Here is a 21104-nt window from a genome sequence, read left to right as displayed (position 1 = left end):
TTGTCCAACCGAATACCTCATTAATTACACATTCTCTCTACTTTCTTCTGCTAGGAATCCAGAATGTTCTGAGTCTTTTCTGTGCGGTTCTGACCGAACACAAGGTTTTGTTCCATTCCACGAGTTACCAGAGACTAGGGGAGGCATCGCGTGCTCTGGAGGCCCTCATGTTCCCCCTCAAATACAGGTACGTGATTGGTCCGTTGTTCTCCACATTCCCCCATCAGTCTCCATTACACCTCGGCTATTGACATGACTTGTCTTGCACCAAGTGTGACTTGACTGATAATGTTTATTTTTAATGTTTCTTATTATCGTTATTTGTTTCTTTCTCAGTAAAATTCTTACACTTAGGCTGGCTTTGATTATGAGTCCATTGAAAGTTCTAACATTTTAAGATGTTCGTGTCAATTGCGTTGCCAACTGACTTTCTGTGACAAAACAAAACAACATTCTAAAATGGTCTTGGTTATCTTTTCTCATATGTCTTTAAGATTTTTTTTTTTTTTTTTTTTTTTTTGTCATTTTAGCAGACGCTCTTATCCAGAGCGATTTACAGTTAGTGAATACATATATATATATATTTTTTCATACTGGTCCCCTGTGGGAATTGAACCCACAACCCTGGCGTTGCAAACGCCATGCTCTATCAACTGAGCTACATCCCTGCCGGCCATTCCCTCCCCTACCCTGGACAACGCTAGGCCAATTGTGCGCTGCCCATGAGTCTCCCGGTCGCGGCCGGCTGCGACAGAGCCTGGATACGAACCAGGATCTCTAGTGGCACAGTTAGCACTGCGATGCAGTGCCTTAGACCACTGTGCCACTCAGAATACACTTACTGTAAATCGCTCTGGATTAGAGTGTCTGCTAAATGACTCAAATGTAAATGTACTTGAAAGATTATACTCTGGTTTACTGAACACCAAAATGGTCACTTTGAGCACAACAGTTTGATGTAGAATTTGACCTGGCAATTGTTGTGTGTGTTTACTCACTGTCGTCTCCTGTTTGAAACTCAGTTACCCATACATCCCCATCCTGCCGTCACGGCTGCTAGAGGTGCTGAGCTCACCCACCCCCTTCATCATCGGGGTCCACTCCATGTTCCAGAGCGAGATCCAAGAACTGGTGAGTGATCTTTAGCACCTTCTCCAGACGTTAACTGCCTCTGACCCTGACTCAACATGGACAGTACATCAGGGATAACAATATACCTTTATTTAAGCTGATTCCTTGAAAGCTTGCCCAATGTAACCAGTTGCCTATGAATCATGTAGCCTTATTATATATTTCAGTCATTGTACATTAAGGGAATGTTATGCTGAGCTGACATTCCTTACGCTGGGAAGTGTAGATTGATGCGGCCTCCTGAGTCCCTTAGTCTCAGGGAGTTGTGACTCATCCACTGTGTTGGCCAAGAGCCTGTTTTAGCCGGTTTCGGCCTTAGTTTCTCTTATATGCTCTGTCATAGTAATGTAGAATGTGCTCTACAGCTAAACTAGGAATCTAACTAATTTGAAAGGATTGTTTAGTGGTGTGTATTGTCTGTCTTACAGTTGGACGTTATCATAGCTGATCTGGATGGAGGAACCATAAAGATTCCAGAGTGCATCCACCTGTCTCAGCTCCCTGAACCACTGTTACACACTACACAGTCTGCCCTGTCTCTGGTATGTACCTGTTACACCACACAGTCTGCCCTGTCTCTGGTATGTACCTGTTACACCACACAGACTGCCCCGTCTCTGGTACGTACCTGTTACACCACACAGACTGTCATGTCTATGGTAGGTACCTGTTACACCACACATACTTCCCTGTCTCTGGTACGTACCTGTTACACCACACAGACTGCCCCGTCTCTGGTACGTACCTGTTACACCACACAGACTGTCATGTCTATGGTAGGTACCTGTTACACCACACATACTTCCCTGTCTCTGGTACGTACCTGTTACACCACACAGACTGCCCTGTCTCTGGTACATACCTGTTACACCACACAGACTGCCATGTCTATGGTAGGTACCTGTTACACCACACATACTTCCCTGTCTCTGGTACGTACCTGTTACACCACACAGACTGCCCTGTCTCTGGTACGTACCTGTTACACCACACAGACTGCCATGTCTATGGTAGGTACCTGTTACACCACACAGACTGCCATGTCTATGGTAGGTACCTGTTACACCACACAGACTGCCCTGTCTCTGGTACGTACCTGTTACACCACACAGACTGCCATGTCTATGGTAGGTACCCAGCATACACCACAGCCTCTGTCTGTAAAGGCTGAATGCTCACCCTTGGAAGTCACAGATGCCAATTACACATTTCACATTAGATCATAATGAGAATGTGGTTTGTTGCAAACAGCTGTATAATTTTATGTCCTTATGTAACTAGTCTAGTTATTGTAATGGATATTTGTTTATGTAATCTGAACAATAAAAGTGTACTGAGGAACGAACAAAATAATAAGTCAAGACTAAGAGGCATTTGTATTATTTTCAGGTTTTGCATCCTGATCTGGAGATAGCTGACAATGCCTTCCTACCCCCTCGCACAGCCCCCTCCAATCTCAAACTGTTGGTAAGGCACCATCATTCCAGTAAACACAGTGTCTTCACCCTTAACCCCTGGCCATGTCTCAATGTAATAAATGGAGTCTCTTCCCTAAACATCATGTGTTTGTGAAATGAGGGGGACACCACTGTTCTGAGATATCTCCTATAGCACACTTGTCTCTTGTCCGACCTATAAATAGCACAAGAATGTGAACTTTAGTGGGGGTTTCGATTTCTTCAGACGGTAGAATAATCATGTTAAGATGTGAACTTGACTGAATAAACAAGGTGGTATTCATGGCATGTTTGTGAGGTGACTCTCCCCTCTCTCCCTTGTGTTTCAGGATAAGGAGGTGAGAGCCGTGTTCCTCAGGCTGTTTGCACAACTCTTCCAGGGCTACAGGTCCTGCCTGCAGCTTATCCGCATCCATTCCGAACCTGTTATCCACTTTCACAAGGTGAGATCAATGCACTTCCGTTCAACTCAATCTGGGTGGGTCAAAAATTCAATTGCCAACTGAAGCCATGATGATGACACACTTTTGTCACCCATGCTGTTGTAATCCAGTAAAATATCTCATTTCACTGATCACTGCAATGTAGATGGTTACCTTTCTTTTTCAATTTGTTTGTCCCCATTAACATTTAATAGGTGGAGTGCTATCAATTAATGTGCCGTAACAAAAGCCCTGCAGGCTGAAGTTTATCCCTTGTTCTCGCAACCTGTAAAAGAATGTTTGGAGAGAAACCAAGAACAAGAGGATAATCTCCTATCCTGTCTTGTCCTGTCTGATAAAGCTGTTTGGAGGTGTTTTTGTTTTAGTGTGCGTGTTTTTTTGATGCGCTTTAGTGACTGACTGTATGACTCTTCACCATGGTATCTGCTTGTTTGTGTTATGTGTTGTCAGCCTTGGCCAATGGCCTCGCGATGAGCCATATGAAATGTATCAAATCAAAAATAAAAAAATAGCTGGGTTTGTATTTGTTTGTGTCTGCGGCGTCTCCGTGGTAACCTCTCAGCACGTCCCTCTCAAAGTACCCCACATGGCTCGGATTATGGGCCAGGAATTCTACAGAAGCTCACCGCTTTTTTACGGAGAGGCGTAGACTGGGGAGACCAGAAAAACTGCCCCCATTTCTATCTCTGTCACCCACTAGCACGAAGCACAAGCCTAATTCAGCAGATAAAGCTTGCTTTTCTTTGCATATAGTCAACTTCAGTCATTTGTTTCACTTTTGTGACTGGGTTCATTGTGAAAAGGGAAGAGAAGCTACTCCGATAAGGAAAGTAAAGCTGTTACAGTCCTAAACGTACATCTTTATGTACCTACCATTTATTTAACCTTTGACCCTGTCCCCCTATAGACTGCCTTCCTGGGCCAGAGAGGCCTGATCGAGAACGACTTCTTGACCAAGGTTCTGGATGGCATGGCCTTCGCTGGCTTCGTGTCCGAGAGGGGTCCGCCTTACAGAGCCTGTGATCTCTTTGATGAGGTACTGTCCAGCATGGCTACTGTAACCAGACTCATTTCACTGTTGTGTATGAAACTGGGCTTGTTGAGAGATTTTATCGTTTGGGAACAGCTTGACTGACTTATTGTTGGTTCTGTAGCTGGTGGCCTTTGACATGGAGCGCTTTAAGGAGGAGGAGGCCAGCCCTGCCAAGCTGCAGAAGCACATGAGGGAACTCTCTGAACAGCTGCACAAAAATGTGAGTTAACATCACTCAGCCGCTGGGCCTGTATAGTATAGTGTTCATACAGTGGGGAAAAAAAGTATTTAGTCAGCCACCAATTGTGCAAGTTCTCCCACTTAAAAAGATGAGAGAGGCCTGTAATTTTCATCATAGGTACACGTCAACTATGACAGACAAAATGAGAAAAAAAAATCCAGAAAATCACATTGTAGGATTTTTAATGAATTTATTGGCAAATGATGGTGGAAAATAAGTATTTGGTCAATAACAAAAGTTTCTCTACTTTGTTATATACCCTTTGTTGGCAATGACACAGGTCAAACGTTTTCTGTAAGTCTTCACAAGGTTTTCACACACTGTTGCTTGTATTTTGGCCCATTCCTCCATGCAGATCTCCTCTAGAGCAGTGATGTTTTGGGGCTGTCGCTGGGCAACACAGACTTTCAACTCCCTCCAAAGATTTTCTATGGGGTTGAGATCTGGAGACTGGCTAGGCCACTCCAGGACCTTGAAATGCTTCTTACGAAGCCACTCCTTCGTTGCCCGGGCGGTGTGTTTGGGATCATTGTCATGCTGAAAGACCCAGCCACGTTTCATCTTCAATGCCCTTGCTGATGGAAGGAGGTTTTCACTCAAAATCTCACGATACATGGCCCCATTCATTCTTTCCTTTACACGGATCAGTCGTCCTGGTCCCTTTGCAGAAAAACAGCCCAAAAGCATGATGTTTCCACCCCCATGCTTCACAGTAGGTATGGTGTTCTTTGGATGCAACTCAGCATTCTTTGTCCTCCAAACATGACGAGTTGAGTTTTTACCAAAAAGTTATATTTTGGTTTCATCTGACCATATGACATTCTCCCAATCCTCTTCTGGATCATCCAAATGCACTTCAGACGGGCCTGGACATGTACTGGCTTAAGCAGGGGGACACGTCTCGCACTGCAGGATTTGAGTCCCTGGTGGCGTAGTGTGTTACTGATGGTAGGCTTTGTTACTTTGGTCCCAGCTCTCTGCAGGTCATTCACTAGGTCCCCCCGTGTGGTTCTGGGATTTTTGCTCACCGTTCTTGTGATCATTTTGACCCCACGGGGTGAGATCTTGCGTGGAGCCCCAGATTGAGGGAGATTATCAATGGTCTTGTATGTCTTCCATTTCCTAATAATTGCTCCCACAGTTGATTTCTTCAAACCAAGCTGCTTACCTATTGCAGATTCAGTCTTCCCAGCCTGGTGCAAGTCTACAATTTTGTTTCTGGTGTCCTTTGACAGCTCTTTGGTCTTGGCCATTGTGGAGTTTGGAGTGTGACTGTTTGAGGTTGTGGACAGGTGTCTTTTATACTGATAACAAGTTCAAACAGGTGCCATTAATACAGGTAACGAGTGGAGGACAGAGGAGCCTCTTAAAGAAGAAGTTACAGGTCTGTGAGAGCCAGAAATCTTGCTTGTTTGTAGGTGACCAAATACTTATTTTCCACCATAATTTGCAAATAAATTCATTAAAAATCCTACAATGGGATTTTCTGGATTTTTTTTTCTCAATTTGTCTGTCATAGTTGACGTGTACCTATGATGAAAATTACAGGCCTCATCTTTTTAAGTGGGAGAACTTGCACAATTGGTGGCTGACTAAATACTTTTTTTCCCCACTGTATTAGGCACTTTCTGTACTCTTTAGTGTTATAGCATGTCCTATGGCCGTCACAGATGTTGATGGTGTTGTGCGTGTCTGTATATTTTATTATTGAATGGTCCATTACAGGAGAATCCCAACCCCCACATGGCGTTCCAGAAAGTGCCTCGGCCCACAGAGGGCTCCCACCTGCGGGTGCACGTGGTGCCCTTCCCCCTGCTGGATGATGAGAAGGTGGAGAGGCTGCTGGCGGAGGGCCTGGCCAAGCATCCCAGTGCCCCTGCCATCACTACCACCACCCGCGCAGAGAGGAAGTGTGTGGTGCCCGCCGGCCCCCCCATGAGTACGTGAGACACAAACATCAGCTCTACTCCATGCCTGCTCCTGTGTGAGACTAATGGCTTGGCAGGAGTCTATAATGTGTTAATAGCTGTTAGTACTTAGTTGCTGAGTATTGAATGGCGTCTGTTCTAGTGTTGCTAGTATTTCTACCACTCTTCTATTCCTAACCCCCTCATCTCTCATCTGTGCAGTGTCCATCATGGGGAATATGGGCTCAGTGTTCAACAGCGCTCGCAGGCTGGAGGTGGTGAGGAGCTGCATCGCCTTCATCTTCCACAACAAGACCCAGGAGACAGAGAAGGTGACGCACTGTATCCTCCCTAATCCCTGTCTCTCAGCACAGTGTAATCAGCCACGTCTGTAATGGCCCAGACATCCATCCCTCCGATTACAGCAGGCAGGCAACCGTGTGTGTCTGTCTGGAGTTAGCACTCTCAACATCATCAGGCTAATTATACCTCCCAGCTGGGAGAAATGACCACACTGGAGACAGATAATCAAACACTTAGACTAACCTCATAATCTCCTCGTTATCAGCAGAAATAACCCTATTGTTTTAACACCGAGGTTAATGGCATAGCTGTTTTGCTTTCTGGTTTCCCGTAAAGCATTTACACATAAATTATGCTCTTTGATTTCCCAGCACCGTGGCACCCCCTATAGGAGAGCCTATAGGAACATTGATGGGGTGTCCCATATGTACTGCATGAAATGGGACGGGAGCCAGTTCCTTTATGCCTGCACCACTGGCTGTAATAAGCAGGTTATATAAGGCAGACGTGCATCCCTGTGTTGGTAGAGGAACACCGGGTACTCCAGCTATAGCCCCCCCCCCCCCCCCGAGCCTATAAACCCTTCACCTCAATATACATTATACAGCCAATTACCCAGACGCATGGCCATCGCATCTTTCCTCTTAGTTTGACATTAGTATAAAATGTGTCGGATTAATATTTCCCAGAGGTCAACAATTCACTGTCTGGACTGGTAGTATTGTAGCTGATATTGTACCTGTTCCTGAGCTCCTGCAGCGCTACTAGCTTGGAACTGCTTGGTTCTACAATTCAGGGACATAACGTTCTGAGAAGTTAAATCAATTCGCAGATTATTATCCCCACTGTTTTTGTTCATGTATGTTGTGTTGTGCCTTATGGTATTTGTGTTAAAGACAGGCTCTGTGTCTGCTGTGCTGTGTCCCCAGACCCTGCCGGCTGCGCTGCGTGCTCTGAAAGGCAAGGCGGCTCGCCAGTGTCTGACTGAGGAGCTCAGTCTGCATGTCCAGCAGAACCGGGCCATACTGGACCACCAACAGTTTGACTACGTCATCCGCATGATGAACTGTGCCCTCCAGGTGGGTCAAAGCCAGTCTGCCCCTGTCATACCTAAGTGATGTGACTCTTTCAGAACAATCCAACTGGCTCTGTTATTAAAGGTCAGTGTACGGTATGTCCCTCCACGAGGTAGTTAACATCCCTCCTAAAAGCCTCTGAATGTCAACGTACTCCTTTTACAAAGGATGGAACACTGTTTTCTAATAGCTAATGTACAGTAAGTATCCAGATGTCAGTGGCAGTCTTTTTTCTTGGGTGTTCCCTAGCGTTCTCACAGAGGCATTAACAGGTAAACCACAATATATTTGAGGAGCAGGAAGCAGTAGTTTGTTTCCAGGCTCTACCCCTAAAACAATCCCACTCTGGATGCGATGGCGTGTTTTCATAGGCTTTAACTGGTTCTAATTTAGTGCGTCTGAAGTTGTCTATAATGGAAACAGTACGAGACAGAGAGAGCGTGCCGGCTAATCAAGCGCTAAGCAGACAGCTCTGGCAGGGTAATGTGATGTAGAGCTATGCCTGCTCCACCACTCAGTGGTGGAAAAAGGACCCAATTGTCATAAAGATACATTAATAGAAAATGACTCAAGGAAAAATGAAAGTCACCCAGTAAAATACTACTTGAGTAAAAGTCTAAAAGTATTTGGTTTTAAATATACTTAAGTGTCAAAAGTAAATGTAATTGATAAAATGTACTTAAGTATCAAAAGTAAAAGTATAAATCATTTCAAATTCCTTATTGTAAGCAAACCAGACGACACCATTTTCTTTTAAATTTATTTACGGATAGCCAGGCACACTCAAAACTCAGACATTATTGACAAACAAAGCATTTGTATTTAGTGAGTCCGCCAGATCAGAGGCAGTAGATGACCAGGGATGTTCTCTTGATAAGTGCGTGAATTGGACCCCCTGTCCTGCTATGCATTCAAAACCATTACCCAGACACATGGCCATCGCATCTTTCCTCTTAGTTTGACATTAGTATAAAATGTGTCGTATTAATATTTCCCAGAGGTCAACAATTCACTGTCTGGACTGGTAGTATTGTAGCTGATATTGTACCTGTTCCTGAGCTCCTGCAGCGCTACTAGCTTGGAACTGCTTGGTTCTACAATTCAGGGACATAACGTTCTGAGAAGTTAAATCAATTCGCAGATTATTATCCCCACTGTTTTTGTTCATGTATGTTGTGGTGTGCCTTATGGTATTTGTGTTAAAAACAGGCTCTGTGTCAGGCTAAGTGCGTGAATTGGACCATTTCCCTGTCCTGCTATGCATTCAAAATGTAACGAGTACTTTTGGGTGTCAGGGAAAATGTATGGAGTAAAAAGTACATTATTTTCTTTAGGAATGTAGTGAGGTAAAAGTTGTCAAAAATTAAAATAGTAAAGTACAGATACCCCAAAAAACTACTTAAGTAGTACTTGAAAGTATTTTTACTTAAGTACTTTACACAACTGCCACCACTCAGATAGCTTCCTAGGGTACACAGGCCTCTGGCAACAACACATGCTGCTACTGCACCATACATACTCTCACTGCCCTTCTCCCTTATCTTAGTCATGCTTGGCTGCAGGCGGAAGAATGGCCAAATCATACATTTTCCCAGTGAATTATGCTCAAGTTAGTCTTCATTTACAATAGTTTGACAGGCTGTCAAGAGTAAGTGCTCACTGCGCCCCACATATCTAGTAAAAGGTTGGTGTTTGATGTACCTGGGTACTATTGGGTTTTTGTCCTATCGCTTCGGTTATTAGTCAACGCGATTAGTCGCAGGGATGGGCAACTCCAGTCCTCAGGGGCCTGATTGGTGTCACACTTTTGCCCCAGCTAGCACACCTGATACCAATAATCAACTACTCTTGCTCTTCAGTTTAGAATGCAATTAGTTGAATCAGCTGTGTTTGCTAGGGATGGGGGGAAAGTGTGACACCAATCAGGCCCCTGAGGACTTGAGTTTCCCACCCCTGGTTAGTGGTTTATTCTGTTCTCCCTCTGCTGCACACGCCCCATAATGTTTCACTCTGCCGTCAATCAGGTGGGAGAGGAGGGCTCTGAGAGGAGGGCCGGAGCTCAGAGCTGAGGCCTCAGTGGTAGTTCCTCATGTTTTACAGCCTCACATGGCCATTGTCACGGGGATTTAATGATTCGGAGCAGTGTTCACAGAGAGCGACTTTTATGGAGTGGCTCTGGATTCCACGCATTCTTCTGGCCAAATGATCAAGGCCGGCAAGCCAATTAATCTCACCATCTGCCTTTAGCCTGGGTGTGTAGAGGTCACTGGACGTGTCACTGGCCTCCCCACTTGTAAAATAGGTCAAGAGCCAGCCAGCCAACCAGTTAGAGAATTCTGGTTTGAATGGTGGCTGTGTAGTTTATACATGAGAGGTATATATGCTCTCCCTTCCTGTGCTCCTGTCGGCAACGCAGGTTCTAGGACCTAGGACCTGTGCCATACCATCTGGTTTCAGTTGCCCCCTGCATGCATAGGTAACCCCATGTCTTCAGTATCTGAGTCCAGGTCCCACTCAGTCCAAGCCAAGGCAGTGATGGAATGAAGCTGCTGGTCCTGGGGCGGCAGGTAGCTTAGTGGTTAAGAGCGTTGTGCCAGTAACCGAAAGGTCGCTGGTTCTAATCCCCGAGCCGACTAGGTGAAAAATCTGTCGATGTGCCCTTGAGCAAGGCACTTAACCCTAATTGCTCCTGTAAGTCGCTCTGGATAAGAGCGTCTGCTAAATGACAAAAATGTAAAAATGTAAATGTAGTCTCCCTGTGGTACAGAGCTGTTGAAAGGCACCACAATGACACTGGGCCTCGTTGTATAATAACTGCAGATTAGTCTTCTTTGTTGCTAGATCTGTCTGGCGAATACCGGACCGTTCTGGAATGTACAGAACAATGTAGAAATGCTTGTCTATTAGGTTGTTTAATGTGGCTGTTTTATCTGATAGCTGGACTGCAAGCGTGTCTGACATGTATTGTGTTTCTCCCCGAAATGGGATCCTGATGTGGAGTAATTTTTTTTCAAGGACCAGATTAATAGTATTTCTGCAGATAAATATTTTTTTCCCTCAAACTGGACGTGAGCATTTTCATTGACGTTGCATTGGGAATACTGAATCCCTAGAAAGATGCTATAAAGCGAAGCATGTGAGATGCATTCAATACCAACCTTCAGAGTTGATTAGTCAGGATAACAACCACGTGTGAGTGTGTGCACCCCGGACCAGAGGATTTTTATATAAAGAGCCAAGCGCAGCGGAGTGACTTAATGTGCACTCATACAGACTGTCTCTCTAGTACTGTGTTTGGTCCAGGGCGCACTTGGCAGGGTTTCCCATAAAACAGCATGGAACATGTCAGGAGAGGGTGACAGGCTGGAGAGAGGGGAGCAGAGGGGTTCTCTCTGGCTGTGGCACAAAGACAGATAAGCATCAGTCAGGGGCGCCTGTCTCTCCTCAACAACCACTATTCAAACCCAAACAACAGATGGAGAGTTGCAGATATAGTCCACCATAAGAGATGGACATCTCCACACCAAAACATCCCCAGTGCATCTGAGATGAACTGCCTGTCTGCATAGTACTGCACTACTGGTGACCTAGTGTCTTCACTCGGTTAGGCCCTTTAAGGTAGATGGATAGAGGCCAGAGTGTATATTATCTCCAAACCTTCAGGGTTCTCATTTCACCAGACATTCCTGTCTTATTTTGATTGAATCTCTGCTTTGCCTCTCAAGACAAAATAAGCAACAATTTTACACATGGAGCCGGTATTTACAATGGAGCAAGGGTTTACTTGCCAAAAGGTCAGATAAAACATAGCGAACATTTCTCTATAATTTTATTTAGCTTTACAGTGTAATACTGTATTGTTATTTCTCCCCTATATTTTCACTAAGGCAACAACAGGCCAGAGGTCCATCCATTTTGCAGTTACTTGGTTCTGATTCGGTGTCCTGGTCTGTAGCCCAGGTCGATGGATTTGTCTCAGATGGGCTGTAAAAGGAACAGAAATAGCAGATTGCCTCGGCAGTAATTACTCTCATATTTTATTTTCACCCCTCTCCTCTCAACGCCCTTCCCTGTCAAAAAGCCCTTGGAGATATCACAGATTGCACCGATGCCAGTGATTATGCTGCGTGTGTGTGTGCGAGAGCGTGTGTGATCCCTCAACACCCCACAAAGCTAGTGTGACCTCTACAGTGTGCTATGCACCACAGTCTCTGTACAGTGACAGAACGATGCCTCATTAGAACGGGACGGGAGGCATGTGTTTTTCTATCTAAAAACATCTCACATTCCTGATGATATCATCATCCTGAGGCCAATCAAGAGTTTATAGGCCACATGTAACATGTCAGTTTGGGGCTAACCGTTGGGGTGCGTACTGGGAAAGGGGATACCTAGTCAGTTGCACAACTGAATGCATTCAACCAAAATGTGTCTTCCGCGTTTAACCCAACCTCTCTGAATCAGAGAGATGCGGGGGGCTGCTTTAATCGACGTCCACATCATCGGCACCCAGGGAGCAGTTGTTGTTGGGGGTTAACTGCCTTGTTCAAAGACAGAACGGCAGGTTTTTCAAACTTGCCAGCTTGGGGATTTGAACCAGCAACCTTTCGGTTACTGGCCCAACGCTCTTAGGCTAGGCTACCTGCCGCCCCCTGTGTTGCTCTGGCTCTGTTGACAGTTAGAAGGCTAGCGTTAGCGGTTCAAACTGGTTTGAAGGGGCACACATCCACAGGGAGCTGTGTAAGAAATGGCTCTGCCTGTACATTAGTGCAAAGGTGAGCAGATTGGAGGCTCATAGAAGACAAATGTTTGTCCTGCTGTGTTTCTCTGTACTACAGTATGAATCAAAGCAGTGTGTGTATACAGTACGCTAAGTTTCTGCTTACTGACAGACAACCAGGTGAGAGAGGGGATAGTCCTTTCTAATGAAAGTAGGTGTGTGACCTCATCACTCAGCGTAGTACTATAAATCAGGCTATATTGTAACTCAGTGGATGTCTGTGTACATTCACTGAGCCCCAGCTTTGCCGTCCTCAACTCCCCACTGTCCTGAAGCAGTGCACTCAAGGCAGAACATAAGTCACCTCAAGTACTTGTAAGGCCATGGAGGACCAAGTGAGCCTTCGAAAGACTGGACGTTATTGTAATTTATGTGTTTTCTTACAAATCTGAAAAATGTTTATTTCTGAGGAAATGTCATTCCCTGGTGCAGAACATGCCCATGTTTGTCCCTACTGAACCTGTATCTGCTGTGACTGTTAGACACATTTTCCCGCTCTCATTAAATGCTTCAAGGTTTGTTTACATACCTTACCCCGTTTCTTCATTTATTGCAAGTATTTGAAGTATTCAAAGTAAATATTTACCAGACTTTCATTGAGTCAATTGTTATTTAAATGAGATAAAATCCTCCGTCAGTGCGTTGGAGGCCTGCATGTCTGTCTGTGTCTGTGTGGTGTGAGTGATGTGATTGGCTGATTGAGCCATCACCAGAGGTATCAGATGAAGACCACGCAGTGTTACTACTTCCTGTTCCTGTCCTGTCAGGCCTCAACCCAGAGGCAGGCAAACACATTTTTACACAACTTCTTTGAAAAATCAATGAGCTCTGACCAAACACATTAGTTGTCCATTCCTCAAGTGCTTTGACCGCAACGGTTACAGTAAGATGCTGACTAAGCTGTCCAAAGTGGATGCCAGTGCTATCGGTGCTGGACGCATCTTATCTGTATATGTGGTAAACATTCTGCAGCTGTTTTAAGTCGTATCTCCTAAGTGACAGCTGCATGACTCAGACATGACTGACCTTAATTCGAGTATTTGCACTAATGGGGGGCCTATATGTTTCTGTGTGCGTGCAGCCGCTGTGCAGAGCACCTCTCCTCCCACCCTCCCCTCCAGCTGTTGCAGGTTTGGAAGTGGACATTGCATAAAGCAAGGCCAGGCGAGCGGAGCCCTGCTGTGGAAAAAGGGGTAAATGCATCCTGGCATCCCAACCATTTCCTATCAGAGAGAATTATGGGCTCCATGACAGTGCTCACAAAACACTGGCAGAATGTCATTCACACATGTGCTCCTTCACCTGCGGGGGGTTGTTCGGCAAAGGAGAAAAGTTGTAGGTCCATCCATTCTAGATTAGTTTATGTTCAGAGGTGCTCTGGGTTGGCCAATGCTGTGATGCTATTGGCCAGATAGGCCACAACCAATGTTCCCTCTAAGCTGCGGGCGCGCTGCTCACCTCGGACTGCCGTGCAGAAGAAATATGAGCCCGCACAGAGAAGCACGAGATTGAATTTTACTCAACTTTCTACAGTTTTTCCCTTTAGTTAACTCTATCAACGTTTCGCTCTACTGTGGCAATTGTGGTTGAATCAATGCAAAACATGCAAAACTAACTGTGCAAGAGATTTTCTTGTAGGCAGAGCGCATTGGAGTAGAATTCTATTGCGTTGACAGGCACTACTCAGGCCCGTATTCTACACAGACAGGTGTGCCATAACCAATCAGAGCTGCAGTAGGTCTATATGCAAATATCCATTTCCATATATGGATCTGTGCCATTCACTTTGAACTGGACTGTGTTTAGGCTACAGTATGAGTGGTCGCTAGATGCGCTTGTTTTGAGATCAAAGTGAGAGCTGCATGTAACCACATGTGCATATTTGTTCATATTCTTTGCGTCTTTGAGTTATTAGCTCAGTTATAGCACAGTTCTAGTCAACAGTGGGGGAGTGGTTGCTTCCAACAAGAGAACAAAATGTTTGCATTTCTAGCCATCTTTGAAAAGCGAGTCAGGTAAAGAGCTTTTTTATTTCTTAAAGGGGAAGAGTTGTATTTTGAGACAACCTTGAATAAACTAAGTAGCCAATAGGCAGAGGGTAGCATAATTTGTCTGATTCTCTGTAATAATGGTATGGGAATAATAATGTAACGTGGTTTCTTGCATCAAACACAACATTTTCAGTCACCTTGTCTGAAGGACAAGTGAATAAACATGTTAATGTCAAGCCCTGCATATATTTTCTATTTATTTTTTAAGTCTAATGGAATGTAGGCATTGAACACCACACATTGGCTGCTACTGTAGACTGAAAGATAGAACAGCTATTTCCATGTTAAAATGTTATGTGTTTTTCTCCATTGTTTTTGATAGTAGGCGACTGGTAGGCCTACATTATGATCAAATAGCCACAGTAGCCTACTTGGCCATTGTTAAAACTGTAACTTAAAGCGGGTACAGCCTCAGTGTTCACAGTAAACGCGCGCCTGAAGTTGCACAGAATTTTCGCAACGTTCAAGTTTGCGCTCAGCAGACCTGAAATTTGCTCAGTGCCCCCCCCCCCCAAAATTGAGGGAACATTGGCTACAACCCCATTCAGACTAGGGTGTGAGAGTCAGGGAGCCTGCTTGCTCTCTCCTCATTGGTATTGGTATTTATTAGGATCAAAAGCAGCAGCTACTCTTCCTGGGGTCCACGTGAAACATGACATAATACATAGAACAGAACATTATTAGTCAAGGGCTGAACTACATACATTTAAAATGTCACACATAGCCTACATACACATTTTTACATTTACATTTTAGTCATTTAGCAGACGCTCTTATCCAGAGCGACTTACAGTTAGTGAGTGCATACATTATTTTTTGTATTTTTCAAACCCACAACCCTGGCGTTGCAAACACCATGCTCTACCAACTGAGCTACATCCCTGCCGGCCATTCCCTCCCCTACCCTGGACGACGCTAGGCCAATTGTGCGCCGCCCCATGGGTCTCCCGGTCGCGGCCGGCTACGACAGAGCCTGGATTCGAACCAGGATCTCTAGTGGCACAGCTAGCACTGCGATGCAGTGCCTTAGACCACTGCGCCACTCGGGACCAGTCAAAAGTTTGGACACACCTATTCGTTCAAGGGTTTTTCTTTATTTTTACTATTTTCTACTTTGTAGAATAAAAGTGAAGACATCAACACTATGAAATAACACATGGAATCATGTAGTAACCAAAAAAGTGTTAAAAGAATCAAAATATATTTCATATTTTACATTCTTGAAAGTAGCCACCCTTTGCCTTGATGACAGCTGGGCGCATTCTCTCAACCAACTTCACCTGGAATGCTTTTCCAACAGTCTTGAAGGAGTTCCCACATATGCTGAGCACTTGTTGGCTGCTTTTCCTTCACTCTTTAGTCCAACTCATCCCAAACCATCTCAATTGGTTAGAGGTCGGGTGATTGTGGAGGCCAGGTTATCTGATGCAGCACTCATCACTCTCCTTCTTGGTAAAAATAGCCCTTACACAGCCTGGAGGTGTGTTTTAGGGTCATTGTCCTGTTGAAAAACAAATGATAGTCCCACTAAGCCTAAACCAGATGAGATGGCGTATCGCTGCAGAATGCTGTGGTAGCCATGCTGGTTAAGTGTGCCTTGAATTCTAAATAAATCACACAGTGTCACCAGCAAAGCACCATCACACCACCTCCTCCATGCTTCACGGTGGGAACCACACATGCGGAGATCATCCGTTCACCTACACTGCGTCTCACAAAGACATGGCGGTTGGAACCAAACATCTCCAATTTCGACAGATTTCCACCGGTCTAATGTCCATTGCTCGTGTTTCTTGGCCAAAGCAAGTCTCTTCTTCTTATTGGTGTCCTTTAGTAGTGGTTTCTTTGCAGCAATTCAACCATGAAAGCTTGATTCACGCAGTCTCCTCTGAACAGTTGATGTTGAGATGTGTCTGTTACTTGAACTTTGTGAAGCATTTATTTGGACTGCAATTTCTGAGGCTGGTAACTCTAATGAGCTTATCCTCTGCAGCAGAGGTAACTCTGGGTCTTCCTTTCCTGTGCCGGTCCTCATGAGAGCCAGTTTCATCATAGCACTTGATGGTTTTTGTGACTGCACTTGAAGAAACGTTCAAAGTTCTTGACATTTTCCAGATTGACTGACCTTCATGTCTTAAAGTAATGATGGACTGTCGTTTCTCTTTTACCAAATAGGGCTATCTTCTGTATACCACCCCTACCTCACAACACAACTGATTGGCTCAAACGCATTAAGAAGGAAAGACATTCCACAAATTAACTTTTAACAAGGCACACCTGTTAATTGAAATGCATTCCAGGTGACTACCTCATGAAGCTGGTTGAGAGAATGCCAAGAGTGTGCAAAGCTGTCATCAAGGCAAAGGGTGGCTACTTTGAAGAATCTCAAATATAAAATATATTTTGATTTGTTCAACACGTTTTTGGCTACTACATGATTCCAAATGTGTTATTTCGTAGTTTTGATGTCGTCACTATTATTCTACAATGTAGAAAATAGTACAAATAGAGAAAAACCTTTGAATGAGTAGGTGTGTCCAAACCTTTGACTGGTTCTGTATATACAAAAGTATGTGGACATCCCTTCAAATTAGTGGTTTCAGCTATTTCAGCCACACCTGCTGCTAACAGGTGTATACAATTTAGCACACACCCACGCAATCTCCATAGACAAACATTGGTATTAGAATGACCCGTACTGAAGAGCTCAGTGACTTTCAACGTGGCACCGTCATAAGTCAGTTTGTCAAATTTCTGCCCTACTATAGCTGCCTGTAAGTGCTGTTATTGTGAAGTGGAAACGTCTAGGAGCAACAACAGCTCAGCCGCGAAGTGGTAGGCCACACAAGCTCACAGAACGGGACCGCCGAGTGCTGAAGCGCGTAGTGCGTAAAAATAGTCTGTCCTCAGTTGCAACACTCACTACCGAGTTCCAAACTTCCTCCGGAAGCAACGTCAGCTTCATGAAATGGGTTTCCATGGCCGAGCAGCTGCACACAAGCCTAAGATCACCATGCGCAATGCGAAGCTTCGGCTGGGGTGGTGTAAAGCTCGCCGCCATTGGACTCTGGAGCACTGGAAACGCGTTCAGTGGAGTGATGAATCACGCTTCACCATCTGGCAGTCCGACGGACAAATCTGGGTTTGGCGGATGCCAGGAGAACACTACCTGCCCCAATGCATAGTGCCAACTGTAAAGTTTGGTGAAGGAGTAATAATGGTCTGGTGCTGTTTTTCATGGTTCGGGAATCTTAACACTACAGCAAACAATGACATTCTAGACGATTCTGTGCTTCCAACTTTGTGGCAACAGTTTGGGGAAGGCCCTTTCCTGTTTCAGCATGACAATGCCCCTGTGCACAAAGCGAGGTCCATACAGAAATGTTTTGTCGAGATAGGTGTGGAAGAACTTGACTGGCCTGCACAGAGCCCTGACCTCAACCCCATCGAACACCTTTGGGATGAATTGGAACGCCGACTGCGAGCCGGGCCTAATCGCCCAACATCAGTGCCCGACCTCACTAATGCTCTTGTGGCTGAATGGAAGCAAGTCCCGACAGCAATGTTCCAGCATATAGTGGAAAGCCTTCCCAGAAGAGTGGAGGCTGATAGCAGCAAAGGGGGGACCAACTCCATATTAATGCCCATGATTTTGGAATGAGATATTCGACATCAGGTGTCCACATACTTCTGGTCGTCTAGTGTATCAGTACATACACTCTATCTAGGACTATTAAATACTAAAGTGCAAATTACAATACACAATATATAAAATGGCTGTGTCTCATTACAGTCCCCTTTGTGCAGTAAGGTGTTATTTTATTGTTTGTTTTTATCTGTTTTTATTGCTAGCTTGAGTTACCTGGGGTGGCAGAGTTTCATGTAGTCATGGCTCTTTTTAATACTGTGCGTTTCCCAGGCTCTGTTTTGGACCAGGGGACTATGAAGAGACCTCTGATTGCATGTCTTGTGTTGTACCGATGAGTGTCCGAACTGAGTGCCAACTGCTTGAACAGACACTTCGTTACCTTCAACACATCAATACCTCGCACAAAGACCAATAGTGATGCAGTCAATCTCTCCTCAGCTTTGAGCCAGGCGAGATTGACACACATGTTACTGACACTTGCCCTCCGTGTACATCTAAATGCGATACGTGCTGCTTTGTTCTGATACGTGCTGCTTTGTTCTGGACCAACTGCAATTTACCTATGTCCCTCTTTGCAGTACATGACCACACAGCTGGGCAGTAGTCCATGTGTGACAAAACTACAGCCTGTAGGACCCGTCTGGTCGACTGAGATGTCAAGAAGGCAGAGCAACGCCCTGTTATGGACTACTGCTTCCCATTTTAATAACCATTGAGTCTATATGTTTTGACCATGACAGCTTGCTATCTAGGGTTACACTCAGCAGTTTAATCTCTTCAACTTGCTCAATCGCCACATATTTCAATAATAGAGGTTTAGTGTTGAGCAGGTGATTCGTTTTTGAGATATTTAGCACTCATGGCTTTGCTTTGCTAAAGGGAGGAGTGTCCACAGATTCCCATTCATGCAATATCGTGATGTTTTCTTTGCCCTCCTCTCTACTAGGATGTACTGCTGTGTGTTTGACAGTCTCACACAGCGTCTCCAGCCAATCTCCCTCCAGGTCCTGGACAGTAACTTGGTTAAGGTTTCATTTAGAGTCCCCCACTTTTCCTGCTCTCCTTTAATATCCTCTGTCAGAAGAGGAGTCGGTTCTTGCTGTGAAAAGTCTCCTCTGCTCTGCTTGGGGTTGCAGATCTGTCAGTTTCTTGCCTGGTTGGACAGGCTAACATAACGAAGGCACTGGGAAGTTCTCATGAGCATCATTCCCATGTACAGATAAATCCGTTCCCCTCGGATGTCAGCCAGCAGGACCAGGTAAACATGGCCAGGGAACACTGCACAGGCCAGGAAGCGAACAGTGATTTTATTCCATGCTTCTGACATTCAATTTGATTAGTGTACCATAGTTTGTAGTCTGTCTTTGTCTGCGTGTATGCTATGTGTCTGTGTGCACGGCTGTGTGAAGTATTATGCTTGTTTGTCAATGAGTCAGCTTATGATGAGTGAGTATGGTTTGTGCTCTATGGTTCCTGTATTAATAATACCACAGCACAGCAGCCTCATAAAAGCCTCCTCCAGCTCCCTTTCTCTGCTTTAAATGCCTGTCTCAGTCGGACAGTTCCTGGAAAGCGCTGAGGGAGAGGTGTCTGGAGTTTGCAGGAAGCTGCTCTCTGCTCACTTCCTGTCATGGGGGTCTGTTAAACGTGCGGGCCAGGGTCTTTGTTTGCTGAGTATAGGCCTACGTGTTTATCAGGGGCAAAACACCATGAATCATCCATGAACCACAGCCTTGAGAGAGAATGAAAGAGATGGAGGAAAGGGGAGACGGCTTCCTCCTTCCTAAGCGGAGCTGCAGGGGTGCACGTTGCTCTCCTCACAATTCCACACACAGATACGCTTACGCACATACATTTATACACACGCCCCTGCACTCTTGCATGTGCTCGTATGCGCTGGGCTCTGCGGCGACTGCAGTGTCCCGAATCATAAACGGCAGCATTCCTCTGTCTCAATGTAAACAGGCTTACGTGCTGCTGGTGAACCAGGGATAACTCCAAGCACATGCAGTAGAGCTTACACAGGCCAGCAGACAACAGGGTCTCCCTCACACGTTGCCTTCTTTCAGTCATTCAGCCTCACTGTAGTTTGGCGTCTTTATACTCTCAGTAGGGTTTGTTGTGACCTATTGGCCTAGGAAGTTCTGAACTACAGTAAATCATGGCACTAACCTGGATAGCTGCTACTAAGACATCAAGTCTTCCCTAAACTTGGCACTTGAAGAACATCACTTTTCCTCTTCTGTCAGATTACCATGCGGTCCTGTTTGTAGATGATACTGAGGTCGGCTAAAGTAAACGGGATTGTGCCAGAATGACATATGAACATGTACACTGGGTCTGTTTTCTTACAGATAGCAGAGCACTGCTTGGTCTTATGACAATTCTTTATGCTCTGAATCAATGCTTCTGCCTTTTGATGTTGACAGGCTCGGCTCAAGGCATTACAGTACAGTGTTGTGGAAAGATGAAGTAGAACGATGCTGTATGAAATGTTAGCCCAGACTTTGCTCCTCTGACCTTGTGGTCTTTTTGTCTGAATAATGACGGCTCTTTTAAATGTTCCCATTTTTCTGCCGTTGCACTTCCGCTCCTGGAGTTATTTTGAGAGTTTTCACTGGGTTCTTTGAACCTCTGTGACCTGCGGCATTGTCAAGGATGCCGGTAAACAAAGCTTTCGTGGCGCTCCAAACTGGAGCATTCAACCACAACCCAAATAACTGAAAACGAACTGCAAGGGGAAAACAAGAACGTATATAGCTCGGTCCATGGGGGGCCAGGCTTTCATGTTTAGCTAAAGTCTGTGTGTTTTGCATTTGCTCCTTTCTGTACATTCCTCCGTTTTTTGTGAGGGATGAGGGAATGGGGGAGTTATCCATGAAAAGGCCCCCTCTCCACTATTGGCAAGTCCAGCATTCCTGTCACAATCCCTTCACCCCCCTCTCCTGCCAAAATGAGAGGCTCTGATTGCATGTGTGTGAGGTTGTGTGCGTCTTTGTGAAAATGCAAAGTTTGTCTAATGCGTGCATGGTT

The 21104-nt window shown here is 45.1% G+C and overlaps 1 protein-coding gene across 3 annotated transcripts in view; it reads left to right on the top strand.

The window, feature by feature from the left end:
* Nucleotides 1-21104, top strand: part of LOC311128436 (myotubularin-related protein 13-like) — a 141711-nt gene that overhangs the window by 81371 nt on the left and 39236 nt on the right. For all 3 annotated transcript variants that reach the window (XM_084160571.1, XM_084160570.1, XM_084160572.1), the window contains exons 7-16: nt 55-187; nt 1023-1131; nt 1560-1673; nt 2521-2598; nt 2918-3031; nt 3939-4067; nt 4186-4284; nt 6031-6244; nt 6435-6544; nt 7445-7594. In XM_084160571.1, the coding sequence (XP_084016697.1) occupies nt 55-187; nt 1023-1131; nt 1560-1673; nt 2521-2598; nt 2918-3031; nt 3939-4067; nt 4186-4284; nt 6031-6244; nt 6435-6544; nt 7445-7594 (1250 nt within the window). The remainder of the gene's footprint in view (nt 1-54; nt 188-1022; nt 1132-1559; nt 1674-2520; nt 2599-2917; nt 3032-3938; nt 4068-4185; nt 4285-6030; nt 6245-6434; nt 6545-7444; nt 7595-21104) is intronic.

This window comes from Coregonus lavaretus (genome assembly GCF_964263955.1).
Source record: "Coregonus lavaretus genome assembly, chromosome: 4".
Classification (NCBI taxonomy): domain Eukaryota; kingdom Metazoa; phylum Chordata; class Actinopteri; order Salmoniformes; family Salmonidae; genus Coregonus; species Coregonus lavaretus.
Note: the sequence above shows the minus strand (reverse complement) of the source record. Positions and strands in the feature narration are given on the sequence as shown.